The sequence below is a fragment of the Stegastes partitus genome, unplaced genomic scaffold, assembly GCF_000690725.1.
Source record: "Stegastes partitus isolate 25-593 unplaced genomic scaffold, Stegastes_partitus-1.0.2 Scaffold1346, whole genome shotgun sequence".
Lineage (NCBI taxonomy): Eukaryota > Metazoa > Chordata > Actinopteri > Pomacentridae > Stegastes > Stegastes partitus.
The window spans coordinates 171237-186500 of record NW_007579077.1 but is presented as its reverse complement, the minus strand read 5'-3'; the positions used below and the strand labels follow the sequence as shown (position 1 = coordinate 186500).

The following is a 15264-nucleotide window of genomic DNA, read 5'->3' as shown; positions in this document are numbered from 1 at the left end:
CCACTCACCCCCTTCAAGTTTAAAATCCAACAGATTGTAGTTGCTCCTGCTGATCACACCAGATTTTATTTCTATACTATATATACATTTACATATACATACACACTTTCTTAGACCTCATGCACACCATTTGCCACTCACATGCATATGCCCCCATGCTTGTTTAATTTTGTTCTATGTGATGTTTATGTGTCTATTTGTGTCTGTAATTTACATGTGTACTTGTTCCTGCTGGCACCGCTTGGCCAGGTCATGTTTGCAAATGAGAACTGGTTCTCAAACATTTTTACCTGGTAAAATAGAGGTCAAATAAAAAATAAAAATAGCTGCGAGATGACGGTGCTAACCACTAAGCCACCTTGCAGCCCCGCAACTAATTTTCATGCAGCTAATCTGTTCATTTACTTTCTCAATAAATCAAATTGTTTGATTTGTTTTTTGGTCAGACTAGAGCAAAAATAATTAATGCATTCATCAGTTTGCTGATCAGCAGAAAAATATTGATGAAGTGTAGAAGACTGAACATTACATTGTTGAGTGAAGTGGTGCCACATCAGCAGTAATGTGCATGATGTGTTGTGATAAAAAGGCAAATATTCCTGTTGAAGCTCTCAACTTGCAGGTTTTACAACAAAGGTTTAGTCTCATTGTTCCAGTGATGGGCACAGACCATCGAACCATTCGTTGAAGCTTCTGGTGTCCACGTCAACGCTGCAGAGAAGCCGGTTTGTTCACGAAAACAGTCTTTTTCTGTCAGATCAGAACAAGGGTAGGCTCGGACTTTCCTCAGAAGACAGAGGTTAAAGAGCCTGTATAATTAAACATTCACCTGCTTTATCTTCTATGTCCCACCCACCTCAGGGTTAGTTTGACTGACACCCAGCCTCCCATCATGTACATCAGTTTTTACATTAATGAAATAAATATAAATGTGACAACTCGAGCTGCATCTAAGCTAATTGCATCTGCACTACTACACCTGTAATAAACACCAGGATGAGTGCTGTATTTATCAGTTTATTCTACCACTTTCACTCCAGAACTACAAATCCCTTCAAGCTTCAGCAGCGCTCTTGGGCCAAAGGCGCGCGGTAAATGTAGTCCTTTAACAACAGCGACCGACTCGTTCTCCTGAGAGAAGACCCTCCTCCTCCTGACCACACAGCCGCCACAGAGAGCCTATAAACCGCGGGCAGGACGTGAGGCGACACGCAGCTCCATTCACAAAGTTAGAGACGTCGACGGGACACAGACATGGAAAAAGATGGGAGACCCAGCTGGGACAGCCCCACGCAGTTCGTGCTGGCGTGCGTGTCTTATGCGGTGGGACTTGGGAACGTATGGCGATTTCCTTACCTCTGTCAAATGCACGGTGGAGGTAAGTCACTGAATCCAAAATGTGAAATACCTGATAAAAACAAAAAACAAAAAAAACAGCAAAAAAAAAAAAAAAAAAAAAAAAAAGTGCCTTAACAGTGTGTGATTCACAATTGTGAGCAATAATTGTTACAGANTCAAACTTTCACTTAAATATTAAATAGAGGCTCTCTGGTTATGTTCACTTTAAACAGCAGCTTATCAATTCTAACTTACTTTTTTTTAATTTGCTTTTTTAAATAATTATTTTAATGTTATCCTATCAGTGCTAATAATGCACATTAATGTAAATCTACTTGTATATACTGATTAAGTGTGTATTTACTAAGAGCTGTGCTGATAGGGCTTCATTGACTCATTGCCTGTAACGTGAGTCATGCAGGTGAAATAAACTATTGTTCAACAATCTGTTGTCTAACAGATGAAAACAGCAATAAAGTAATTACAGTCATAAACCAGGTAGAAAGGGGAAACAACTACGTGATTTAATCAGCAGGGATTTAGAACATTATGCATTTACTTTTTTTTTACTGCTATTAAAGCGCTATCGTTAAGTGATGAGGAATTAACTTTTAAAAAGAAAAAGACAAAAGAAAAGAGTGCGAAAATGAAGATAAAATGTTTTTTGTTTGCGTTTTTAAAAAAACATAAAAGTAAAATACATATTTTACAAATAGCAGTTCATAAGTTCTTGTTTTAGTTTCTTTGGCAGTAAATGTAACGTCATACTGAAGGCTCTAGTTTATTATCTGTAACTGGCATAACTTAATACAACTAAAATCTTTCAGGAATCCCCTTTGATTTGAGTAAAGAATCTGAGTGTTGAAAAACCACGTGTAACAGTACAGCAGTGTAGTACAGTGTGTAATGGAGTGAGCAATAGAAAAACACCATGTAGTCGCCACAACACAACTGTTTATTAGGGCTCTGTGTCATAAGTGTAGAATCGACAATTTAAATCATGAGCGATGGTGGACATTTGAAAAATAGATGAACTGTGAATTCTGTGGCCGAAGAAGCAAAAGAATTTTCAGTTAAGCGTGATAATCATAGGTCGTCCGTCCCAGGGAGGGTAGCGTTAATTCATTATTGAATTTCCCTTCTGGGATAAATAAAGTATTTTTCATTTCATTTCATTTCATTATAAAAAGACAAAAAGCTACAATATTGCATTGTTATGTAATGTTTTTAAATGTAGTCAAGTACGTCCACGCTTTCAGTAAAATTTTCTTTGCGAGGAGGTTTATAAAAACTGTATTGTACAATTATGATATTATTGTTTGCATGCCCTTCCAGCTACGTCTTTTAAAATGTGGTTTGGAGTTAGATAGTTCTCCTCTTTATAGTTACAGTACAGTTTTACCCAGAAGGATCGCACATGTACTGGATGTAAACACAGCGAGAGCTTATATGGCGCAGATGTAGTCTGCTTGTTGATCACTAATACATTTGTTACTACGTGTAAAGATTCACTGCAACTGAGAATGAATTTTTGTTTTACTGTTTTTACCAATTCTTCCTGCAAAGATAAAACAGTAGTATTACAGTATAGGTAGGAAAAACCACAGGGTCAGAAACTGTCAAGAAACATGTCCTGAAAGCATCCAGAGTAGAACAATGCAGTCGGAAGAGGGAACCGTTATGCCTTTATTGGTCCTGTACGGATCACTGAATAATGAGCAAAAATCTACTGTAATTGCTCTCCTGGTGCGAAACTTCAAAGCGGTAAACCAGTGGAGATGTGCGCTAAAGGTTAGATGGGAGTCAAATGTGATTTTGGTTCACTTAACTCCAAAAATGTAGTTGAACCCTTTTGTGAACAGACGTTGTAAGTAACCAGTAATATTCAGCAGTTCTGATGGCTCCCATGAGGCTTTGTCAGTGTGCCACCGGCCCATAATCTTGCAAAAGTTTTCACATTTTAAGAAGGAATTAAAAAATATATGAGATGTGGAAAAATACACAGATTAAATAAAGAGCAGAGAGACAAACCATTCTTTACCCTGTAAAAGTTGGATGCAGGGGTTTTGTAAGTGAAGTAGTAGTTCGGCTGCTCCATTATGCTGCATGATAGGGTGGAAACACAACAGCCATTACTGATCAAATTTTAAGTCTAATCAGTGTCAGCTTTGTTATTTCTTTACTTGTTATCTTTTCACACGAATGCCACCAGTATTGTCTTTGTGTCATATGATGCAATAAGAAAAAAAACACGTAATGACACATTTATTGCTCTGTGTTCTCGTTTTAAAAAATGAACGACGAGACGAGCAAAGAAGGTCTGTCTTGTAATTTGTTTATTTGTGTATTTATCTTCTATGTTTTTCTGCATTGGTTAAGTACAACCATCTTTCCCGTTTCAGGGGGCTTCTTGATCCCATATCTCATCATGCTGTGTCTAGAGGGCGTGCCCTTGTTCTACATGGAGCTCGCCATTGGTCAGAAGATGCGTTTAGGTAGCATTGGTGCGTGGTCGGCAATCAGTCCTTATTTGGGAGGAGTGGGTAAGTAATAACTTAACTGGTTGTACTGACATTACTGTACAGCTGCATAATTAGACTCTTCGCTGCATTCAGGTGAACAGTAATTAAGGAGCACGTGTACCTTTCTGTTGGCAAGCATGTTGGATTTTATGACGTTGAAGGATAGTGTGTGTTCTCTGTGGCTACCCAGTCAGCATGTGGTGGAAACATATGACAACGTATGTGCCAGTACTTTGTCTGACTGTATAGGTATACACCTGCTACTTCCTACTGCACATTTCTAGCAGATTTCTCCTCCCCTTCACTACCTGTATTGTCAAAGTACGTTCGCTACAAGAAATAACAGCAACAATCTCCAAGTAGGCAACCTGACATGCTAAATGCCAATAAAAATCTGGACTGTGCAATAAGGCAGGCCTCTTGTTTTTCCGATGTCTTTAATGACTGTGCTAACCTCCCTGCATGAAAACGGTCCGCCTGAAGGATTCAACCCGTTCCTGTTTTGCAGAGGCCCCAATGCTGCATCCTGGACTTAGCACTGCCCAAGACAGTTGTGATTAGTTCAGAGAAATACAGACGCAACAGAATGTTTTTCCTTCTGTAGCAGAATGATAGTGAAGTACAGTCGGACCTTTATTCGGTGCTGAAACAGCATTGTTGAGATCGGTCTGGCTGGTTGAGACTATGCAGTCCAGTCAGTGGGGGGACGTGGTTTCTGCCTGAACACAATTTCTGTGGAATACAAGGTTCACTTGAATTTATTTCACTTCATGCAGATAATCACTAACTCATGCTGTTTACATGTGATTATATGTGAGTGATTACTTTTCAACATTGTGGTATGAACCAGATCTCTGACAATACTTTTGGGGGACTGGCTTTAAATCGTGTGTCTTGGCTTCTGCAGCTTAGAGCTTTGATCTATGTAGTTACACTGGATAAACCCAGAGGCACTATGGGTTAGAAGGTGGATGTACAGTATGTAAAATCAGAAACAATTTGTCTTTTGTAAGATTTTTGATTTTTTTTAATGTAATTTTCTCATTTTAGGTCTTGCTAGTGTTGTGACATCCCTGTATCTGTGTCTCTATTACAACATCCTCAATGCATGGAGTTTCTGGTACCTCTTTCATTCATTTCAAGTGAGCTGCTAATTAACAAACTCTGTTATTTTTTCAGTAGCAGAAACTGCTACTGTATATACTCAATACTGGATCTCGTTTGAACAATAAGGTAACACGCCTATACTGCTCTGTGTTTGTTCCCATCCTAGCCGGTCCTTCCCTGGGCAGAGTGCCCCTTAAATTCCAACCTCACAGCACCTATAGAAGAATGTGAAAAGGCTACACCCACCCAGTACTTCTTCTACAGGGAAACACTGAACATCTCTCCCTCTATTGAAGAGAATGGAGGCATTCATACAGGCCAGGCGTTGTGCTTCCTGCTTACTTGGGTGCTTACATACCTGTGCATTGTCCGAGGAGTACAGTCAACTGGAAAGGTAAGAAGTCCCCTAGTATTTCAGATATTCGGCGCTTACACACTTGCAGGTGTCTGTCATTGTACATGGATGGGTCTCGTCTGGCAGTTTCAATGCTTAAAAGATACCTTATAAAACAAGGTCTTATATACATAACAATATGTAAAATATTTGTTATTATTTAGTTATTTTGATCCTTTTAACATTCTGTGTATAAAATAAACCAAACTCACACGTTCTCATTTGGCAATAAAATGGCAGCCAAACCATTGTCCTGATGATAAGTGGTTTCTGTTCTGGCTCTTCCATATTTTTCAATAAAATTTTGTTTAGTGTAATGCCGCTTTAGTAAATGCATGATATGGTTTGTTCATTTTGTTATTATCAGTATAGCAAACAGCAGTCAAGCTGCCACAACAATAACAGAGATTTAGGAGTATACATGGACTCACAAGATCTAATATTTTGCAGATTTTGTAGACCAGTTGACCCAATTGACTCAACTTTATTGTGAATCAAAAGCTGTGTAGTGTGCAGGTATTTTTGTTTTAGCCAGACTAGAGGCATGATAGTGGGGATGTGATGATGTTGTCAGCATCCCACCCCTCCTCACAATATTATTTCTACATTTCTCTGACTTTAACTTCTGTAGGTGGTGTACTTCACAGCCACATTTCCATATGTGGTCCTATTTATCTACCTGATCCGGGGTTTCACTCTTCATGGTGCCGTCAATGGTGTCAAATACATGTTCACACCAAAGGTAAGGTTGCACTGGAGCATTGGCAGTACTCATGTAGACAAGGACTTGTTTAGGTTCTTAGACTGCTTGCAGTGTTGGTCCAATGGGGTCTGTTGACGTTGCTATGTGCATTTGTCTGCTTTTAGATGGAGGAGCTTGCCAACCCCAACGCGTGGATCAATGCAGCCACTCAGATATTCTTCTCTCTGGGTTTGGGTTTTGGGTCACTGATAGCTTTTGCCAGTTATAACCAGTACAACAACAACTTTCAGCGCCAGGCCATCACTGTCTCTCTTATCAATAGTGGAACCTCCGTCTTTGCAAGCATTGTCACTTTTGCCATCTATGGGTTCAAGGCCACCGTCAACTATGAGAGCTGCTTGGAGAGGTGCGTGTTTTTTGTGATCATGTGTGTTACGTGTGGCACGCTTACTCCCACCTGCATGCCTGTCTGCATGTTTGTGGCTTTAAATGGTGTGTTTCATGTGGATTGGCTTCGACCAAAATGGTTGCACTTTGGAGCGATAAACATCATTTATACATCCAAGTTAAAAAAGGGTTTAGGTTGGGTACTGATATGATATTAAACTGTAGTTATAAATAGTTAAATGTCATGGTTAAATATTTTCAGAGAATGTCATAGTTAAGGTGTTCTGTTTCCTCTAGTAATGGTCTTTTTTTTGTTTATTTTCCAGGACACGGATACTGCTGTTGAATACTTTTGAGCTAGCGGAGGACCGCATCACTATAGATAGCGTCTTTGAGTGGGTTGAGAAGCTGAATGCAACATACCCACAGCAATTTAGTGAAATTGCTGACCAACTGGAAAACTGTAACCTGGAGAATGAACTGGACACCGTATGTTCCTCATCATTTTATCCCTCTTACACACATAAAGCGTTAATGTACTTTCAGCTACTGACAGAATGTAAATACAGTTGTTTGAAACAGGCTGTGAAAGGAAAACGTTCAAAATATAGAAATATTAACAATACATTAAAGATGCATTAAAAAATGCCTGATATATGGATAAACCCGCACTTGCAATGTAAACTAAGTTTTAAGTACCTAGATAAACTAGATAGAATGGAAACTCAAGTCAGTATTTATATCATTTTGTAATGATCTGTAGGAAAAAAGGAACATATAGAGGTGAGGGAGAGGCTTTTTTTACCTGTTTAGTCTGGAATGTATGCCCCAGTTCTTTTTTAAGGCAGGAGTTCTTCTTAGCCCATAAAAATGACACCGTTGATTTACAGTTTTATTGATTCTTGTACAATAATTGAAAGTTTCTCTAAAGTGTACTCTTACACTTTTGGTGCTTCAGTTGGCATGGGCAGGAACACGGGGAGAGAAGTGACCTATAACATTGAGCAAAAGATCCAACTGACTCAGAAACACTACACTTTGTGGTCATTGCCTTAAACCCACAGGCCACCAGAGCACTCCCTGCAGTTAGCATTAATAAAACTAGAGGTGAGAGTAATTAGTCAAATTACTAGTTAAAAATGATTGATGATAATTAATTAGTCAGAGTAATTTAAATACAAGACACTGTTCAGCAGCAAGAAGCTCATTAAGAATACTTACCCAGCCAGCATGTGACTGTAATGCTGTTTTTCTTAACACACTCACAGTCTGAATTCTGAATATGATTCATTCAATGAATGATAAGTCTTCTTGTAGATACAGAACAAATGTGTTTCGCTGTACCATAACAACAGTATAACAAGCATTGCTTCCTAAAGCTGAGTCTCCCCCTCTGACCTTTGCTTTAAAGCTAAAGATAACAGACAGTGGCTCTAAAGTTTATCAATGTTGATTTTCTTTTATGACTGCCATACGCTCAGAACTTACACTTTAGCTGTTAAACGTCCTCTGATTCATAAAGACTGCGCCTCCACATAATCTTTATGAGTCAGAGTACAAGCACCTGCTGATCTCCTCACTGTTTTGATCTGGTTGCTTCTCTTGCATGATCGTTTTAACTCAAATTTATTTCCGTATGTTTATCACATAACTATTTATACTGAAAACATTTTGTGGGTCAATGTCAATTACAAATGTAGAGATCTTGTTTTGTCATTTAGGCATGAGTATGACTCACTAAAGCCTACCTTTAGTCATTTTGTATACACATGTTGAAGATGGCGTGCATGTGGCGGACAGCTGCAACAACTTTGCATTGTCCATGTTAAGACTCAGTTTTTAAGTTCACAGTAGCATTCGTTTATTTTCCTACAATGATGGACAAGTATGGACTTTCTTCAGTGTTTCTGGTCCGTACATTTGTGTGTGGACTTTTTGTGAGTGCATCAGGAGACACAGTAGTTGCTCCATTGTTGTAGCATTGGTTAAATGCTGGAATAGGGGTTGGCACAAGGGTGCACAGGACTGAGTCACAGGGCAGAGACACCTGAAATGCATTTATCATTATGCCCTCCCCATCTCCACCCGGGTCCGTCAGTCTTTCTTCCCCCACCTGTCCATGTCAGTAGCATAGGTGAGAAGGCTGCTGGTTTGGAGGGTATGAAATTTGTCAGATGGTTCAAAAAGTCTGAGTCTTAAGGATGTACAGATTCTGTGAAAGACATCCTGTATTGCACCAGTTGCAAAGACTGCACCCACTGGAGAGTCTGATTAACATCAAAAGTTGGGAGGACACGCTGTTATTAAGGCTATCGTAGTTGAATTGCTGGAAAGAAACCACGACTGAGGGAGACCACAAACTAGAAATGCTTGTACCAACAAATACAAAGCATGGACATCAGACCAGAGAGAATCTTAACTTTGGTCAAATGATTGAAATCTGAGATTTTTTGTTCCAGCTGCTGTGTCTTTGTGCGACTCAAAGGAGATGAATATAGGTACAAGCATGTGTAGTTTCCTAACAGAAGCATAGAGAATTAATTGTGCTTTCTTGGTTGCACAGTTGTTTTGTGTAGAATTTAAGGCAACACTTACCCACAACAGTTTTCAGTGACACTCCACTCCACATGGTCCCAAGCTGCTATCAAAGCAGATGGAGGCTACTTTAAATCTAACATACAAAACATACTCTCTTTTTTTTAACCACATAATGTCATATATGTTATTTCACAGATTATTTTGGTATTGTTTAAGTGATGTGTGCTTACTTTCTCTCAAGACCTGACCACTGATACTTTGTTGAACAAAGGGCCATCTGGACGCAGTAAATCGTTGTTTGTTAAGAGCTCAAGTCAAACTTGGTCAAAGCCCAATTCAGCTTCCACTCCGGCCTTAAATCCTCTCTTTCATCTCTTTCAGGCTGTAGAGGGGACGGGTCTGGCATTCATAGTGTACAGTGAAGCCATTAAGAACATGCCAGTGTCTCAGCTGTGGTCAGTGTTGTACTTCGTCATGCTCCTGCTGTTAGGAGTTGGCAGCATGTTGGGTAACATCACCGCCATCATCACCCCACTACGAGACTTCAAGGTTGTGTCCCGCATGAGCAACGAGGTATTTAATGGTAAGATCCAGCTTGAGGTTCCTAGTAAATGGTTTCATTGAGGTGAATAGTAAATGCTCACCACCCTTGTGGTAAAATATTCAGTAAACTACTGCCATACTAGTGTTAGTTAGGATTACAAACTAAATCGGATAAAGTATGCTGTTTACACATTTAATAAGTAACTCCAGTGAAAAGTAGCATCAAATCTTTCCACAGGTGGCAAACCTTTTCTGCTGAGTGCACCAGTTTCATCATAATAAAATACTTGCTAAGTAAGACAGTAATTTTCTCAAAATAGTGCATAAATAACCTAAATAATGGTTTTTAAAAGAAAAAAAAAAAGAGGAAAGGAATTAAGAAACAAGATTACACTAAGAAATTATGTTGTACAGAAAACCAATTGTGTTTGTGTGCATTGAAATAAATTGGCCAGTGTAAATGTTTTTGGTATCAGAAGGTACAAATGCTTCTGATTTTAAAATGCTACATTTTAAAAGTGACTACACGCCTTGTTATATCCACATCTTGTTCGTACATGATCAGTCCTGTGCACAGAAAATACAGACAGCAATATATATATTTATATATATATCCCTGCAGATTTTCATATCTCCACAAGACCTATAATAAATGTTATTTTGTGTGACAAAGACACATGCCTTAAAAGTTATTGGAGTCATTACAAAACCAGGACTGCCATGTCTGCTGCTTACTGCAGCATAGTGATGTACTATGCAGCGAATGCTAAAACTCACATTTTTAAGTAACGGCTATCAGTGACTGAGGATTGACTTTTTCTTGCAGGTTTAGTCTGTGTGTTCTGTCTGCTGCTGGGCCTGGGCTTTACCACCACATCAGGGAATTATTGGTTTACCATGTTCAATGACTATGGAGCCACTTTCTCCCTGCTGTTCATCGTCCTCATCGAGGTCATAACTGTCAGTTACATCTATGGAATTAAAAGGTTTGTGTAGTTGTATGTGGTAGTTCCCACATTTGTTGGTTTTAAGCTCTGCTTTTGGCTCAACTAATCAGTAGTGCCACATATGTAATAAAATCATAAGGAATGCTGTCAAGCTATAGAGTGTAGTATTTGATTTAAATGATATTTATCTACTCATTTTAGGTTTGAAAAAGACATAGAAGACATGCTCGGTCATCGCCCCAACTGGTACTGGAAGATCATGTGGACAGTAGTCAGTCCCCTCCTCCTCATCATCATCTTCATCTTCTACATTGTCACCTACATCCAGGGAGGGACGCCCACCTACCAAGCATGGGACAAAGAACAGGTACGTTTGGTTTCTTTTGTCACACTTAATATCATGTGCTTTTCAGTTTCCAAGCTGGTGTAAACACGTACATGTGCCGTGGCTAACCTGGGTCAGAACGAGTCAGATCTGATCATACCAGATCAGGAGGTGCCACCTGTCTGGCCCTCAGTGTGAGACACCTACTTCAGGCTTCTGTGTCACGTTGTTCCTCCGCCCAGACAAATGCCATTCCACATAAAAGGAAGCTATGAAGCCGTTATCAGACCAATTATAAGCTCATTTTCATACTGGGTGCACTGAAAATTATACTGTGACATAGTTAAAAATAAAAATGTACCGTAAAATGATCCAGGACAAAGCATCTGTTTATGAACGCAGTGCAGAAATGACTGAGACCGTCAGTCCTGTAAATCTACTACCTGACGCGATATGACGGTCATAAAACATCATTTAAAGGTCAATGCCCTCAGGCCACTACAAGGGCACCAAAATGTAAATAAAACATCCTCCATGTGACTATTGGTTTTAACGATTTCCCAAAACAAATCTAAGTAGTAGTACACTGTTTATTCTGGCATTTCCAAATAGTATGGCATGATTAGAAGTTGTTTTAATCATTTTATAGCCGATTTACAGCAAACCAGAATCACATTACATCTAGCAATAATTAGCTACAGCTTGTATAATCTACTGCTGGTCGATCATTTAAAGCAGAAAGCAGCAAGCAGCAGATTCTCATGCTGCCTGCATGTTGTAAACACAGGTGTGATAGAAAAGATTTGTTAGGGTTGTAGCTTAACTATTCAGCATATATAGGTAACAGGGAACTGCATCCACACTGAAAACAACCCTAGTAATGGGACAAATGTATTTTCTAAAACTCAAACACAAGTCTCAGGTGTGACAGTTACATAAAGCATAAAACATAAAGCAGTGGCAGGGGCACAACACAGTTACACAACGCAGTCACACAACGCAGTCACCTCTGGGCTACTTATTTTACTAATTATTTTATTAAGCCTGTAAGTTTCCCAAAGAGCAAGTATATAAAAATAGAAGAACTTTGGAACCACAATGATTCCTCCTAGAGTTGGCTGTTAATAATCAAGCAAGGTCCCATTAACCCTATTCAGGACTTTCATGTTGCCATACGTCGAAGGTCTTTCGGGGTCCGTTGGACCCCAAGAAAGAATATGTACAAAATATTTGTTAGTATTCATTAAAGACTTTTGTACTATGTTAAACAAATTTTCTGATAAATTGAAGTATTTCTGGTTCCAAATGCATGACAATTGACCCTCTTTTTATATTTACAAAAAAAAACAGTTTTGTCAAATATGAGTCAAAATTCAAGTCCACTTGTTGAAAATGAAATATTTTGAACACTAATTAGTTAGAGCTGGACTGGTAATCATATGTTAGTAGCTTGGAGTGTGTGATGGATGTCGACCCACTGTGCTCTTTGGAAGAAACCTTACTTCTCCATAGAGTCAGTTGTAACACGGCTTTGGCATCTGCTGTATGTAAAGTTGTGTCTTTGACAAGAGCAATGTGACGTTGGACACTTTCTCAGACACCAGCACATGTCCTCATCCTGTCAGGAGGTGGAACTGTCGTACTAACACGTTGTCCTTGGGCTCGGATAAGCAACATTCAAGGACAACATTCAGCTTAAAGAATTAGGGTCTATATTAAAATTTTGTTCTGTATTAATGATTGCTGGAGCCGAGGCTGATTATCTGAAGCCAACCTTATATCATGAAACATTGTACCTTGGAGCAGAAGTAGAAAGATAGCTGGAGGCAGAGACAATAGAGAAGACTTAGGTAAGTTTGGTGCCATTCATGTACAAGTACTGCCCACTCTGGAACCACATGGATCAAGGAAGTCACGCTTTGACTATCATTATTTCCTGATTGGTCTCTTGCTGACAGATAGTTTTCATAAATTACACATTTATTGCTGCTTTATGATCCATGTAAACGATTACTCATACTGTAACTCCTCTCTGAAATCAAAGACACTATAATAATAAACTTATAAACTTGTAAATTAAACTTAAAAACCTTGTGAAGTTTCCCGGTGAGGGATCAATAAAGTTTATCCTATCTTATCTTAGGGTTAGCCTGGCCCATCAACCAGATGATTAAGACTGGGAATCACTTTCTTTGTTTATATGCGAAATGTTACTCATGGAGTTATAAAATGATTACAAAGAAGGATGAATTATGGGCTTTTTTAATGATTAGTTATTTCATCTGATGAATATTACCATTACTATTGTTTATTAATCGGCCCCTGAGCAAAGCACGTGTCTCTGCTGTGGATGAAACTCGTGTAATTCGTGCTGCTGTGTGATGCCTAAACATGTTTAATATACTGCACAGAGGAAATCAAACATTGTACAAGATGTAGTGGGAAATTCTTCAAACAGTACTTCAGTACGGCCATTTCTAGGTGTCATGCTTGTATTGATGATTTTATTGAGTAAAATACAACTTGCATTTTGAGGCATATATTTCATTCTGCTGTAGATGAAAAGAAAACCAATTTTAAAAAATTAAACATGGATGAAAGTAATTGGGCTCCATCTATGAGGGATCTGAGCAACAACATTGTTGTGTAGCATCAGCTACACACACGCAATCGTTTGATGTTCTGCTAAAATGAGTGACTAATTAGCAAAGAGGTGGCAACAGGTGTTAACTGTGCGTCTTGTTCCCTGCAGGGTAAATCAGTGGTGACGAACTATCCTGTCTTTGGTCAAGTGTTCATCGGCCTGCTGCTGGTGTCCTCGGTCAGCTGTGTTCCCCTCACAGCTCTGTACGTCTTCTGCAGAAAGAGGAAACAAGGAAAACATCACAAGCAGGAGAATTCTCTGAATGCAGTATCGTTTTAGTGAGCAGACTGTGACAGGGACGATATCTGTCCTCCAGCAAGAGACCATCATTCATCACCTCTTGCAAGGAGGGACAGTGGCAAATAATAAACAGTGTTTCTAATTTCATCAAATTTTACACCAGCAAGAGCATTTGAAGCTGTTCTGCCCAGAAGAGAATGTATTTATATCTTCCGTCTTCTTTCACTGTTGTGAACGGTGCAGTCTTGATACAGAAGCACAATTGGAGACATGGGAAGATCAAATCCAGATGAAAATTTGTATTGCTTATAAAAAATCTATTTTTGTATCATTTCTCTCAGGATTAAAGTCAGACTTCTGAGCCAGATTCAAATCAATCCTCGATACACTCAAAGAGCTTTAAGTTCATCTCAGACCACATTGAGGGAGAATATTTCCTCCCTCAGTTTCACCGAATAGTTTCCACAGTTTAACGATGTAAAATGTTTTTAGTCATGTTATTAGTGTGCAGATGTAGTTTGTGTACGTGTCAGACATTTAATCATATATGGTGGCAATTCACATGACTTTAGTTTACTGAATGGTAGTAATGTAACATGATGAATATATGTAGCGGTGCAATTCACTCGATGAATCATGAGATATAGTGTTTGAATATTTAACCTGTCGTATCTTATATGCTGCACATGTTTAAGTAGGCTGTTTCAAGTATGAATTCCTCTCTGTGATGGGCTGAACCAATTCAGGCTCAAGTCTAGTCACCTTTATTTGTAGAAATACAAAATCCCACAGTGGGGTTATAGTTTAGCTCTATGATTATAGAAGGTCTAATGTTTGACACTAGTTCTGGCTGCTTTTCTTGCTTTCTAAAATTGCGCGTCAGTGTTTAGAATTGTAAAACATGAGTGAAGGAGAAGTTGGACAAACGTTTTTAGCTTTAGTCCTGGAAATTGCTGACGAAACACAGATGACATAACATGAGCTGATTTTGATCACTTGTTTAACGAAAATGACATGTTGGACTTTGATAAGGGTGTTTCTTATTTAACCGTGTGGTCATCCAGGAATATCTTGTGTTAAGGTTCATGGTAAGCAGATTTATTTGTGTGATGTCAGTAAGAAGGTGTACAAATGATGTATTTCTCCGATGTATTAAGTATTTTCTGATAACAAGTGTCGTATCTGTTTTAAAAGGGCTGGCATCTGCTATCACACCATTGTTTGCTCCGTACGTCCACAAATATGTAAAATGTGTAAATATTGTAGATATGTGTCATACAGTGGTCTAGTAATCAGAATACTCACAAAATATGATTTTCTTTTTCTTTGTTGTGCCATGAGCTAAATAAGATGTTAGTAATTACATTAGTGAATGAATTGCCATTAAAAAGAGCTTAATTGCAATTGTCATCGACGTGTCTCATCTCATGACTCAGCACTTTGTTATCTTTCAGATTTATGGGGACCAGCTTTTTATTAAATAAGAGTGATGTTATTTTTCGTAATATTAATTAATAATTGATTAATAATAAATGTGTGCATGTGTTTGTGTGTGTGTGGTCGACAAAATTCTGTA

The 15264-nt window shown here is 38.7% G+C and overlaps 1 protein-coding gene across 1 annotated transcript; it reads left to right on the top strand.

Moving 5' to 3' along the window:
- Nucleotides 1-1254: 1254 nt before the first annotated feature.
- On the top strand, nt 1255-13727 carry slc6a20 (solute carrier family 6 member 20). The gene is made up of 11 exons (XM_008298739.1): nt 1255-1378; nt 3741-3881; nt 4911-5002; nt 5134-5361; nt 5993-6103; nt 6229-6470; nt 6778-6940; nt 9371-9572; nt 10359-10518; nt 10681-10846; nt 13557-13727. Exons 1-11 carry the CDS (start codon nt 1255-1257, stop codon nt 13725-13727), a joined length of 1800 nt encoding a protein of 599 aa, XP_008296961.1.
- The last annotated feature ends 1537 nt before the right edge of the window (nt 13728-15264 follow it).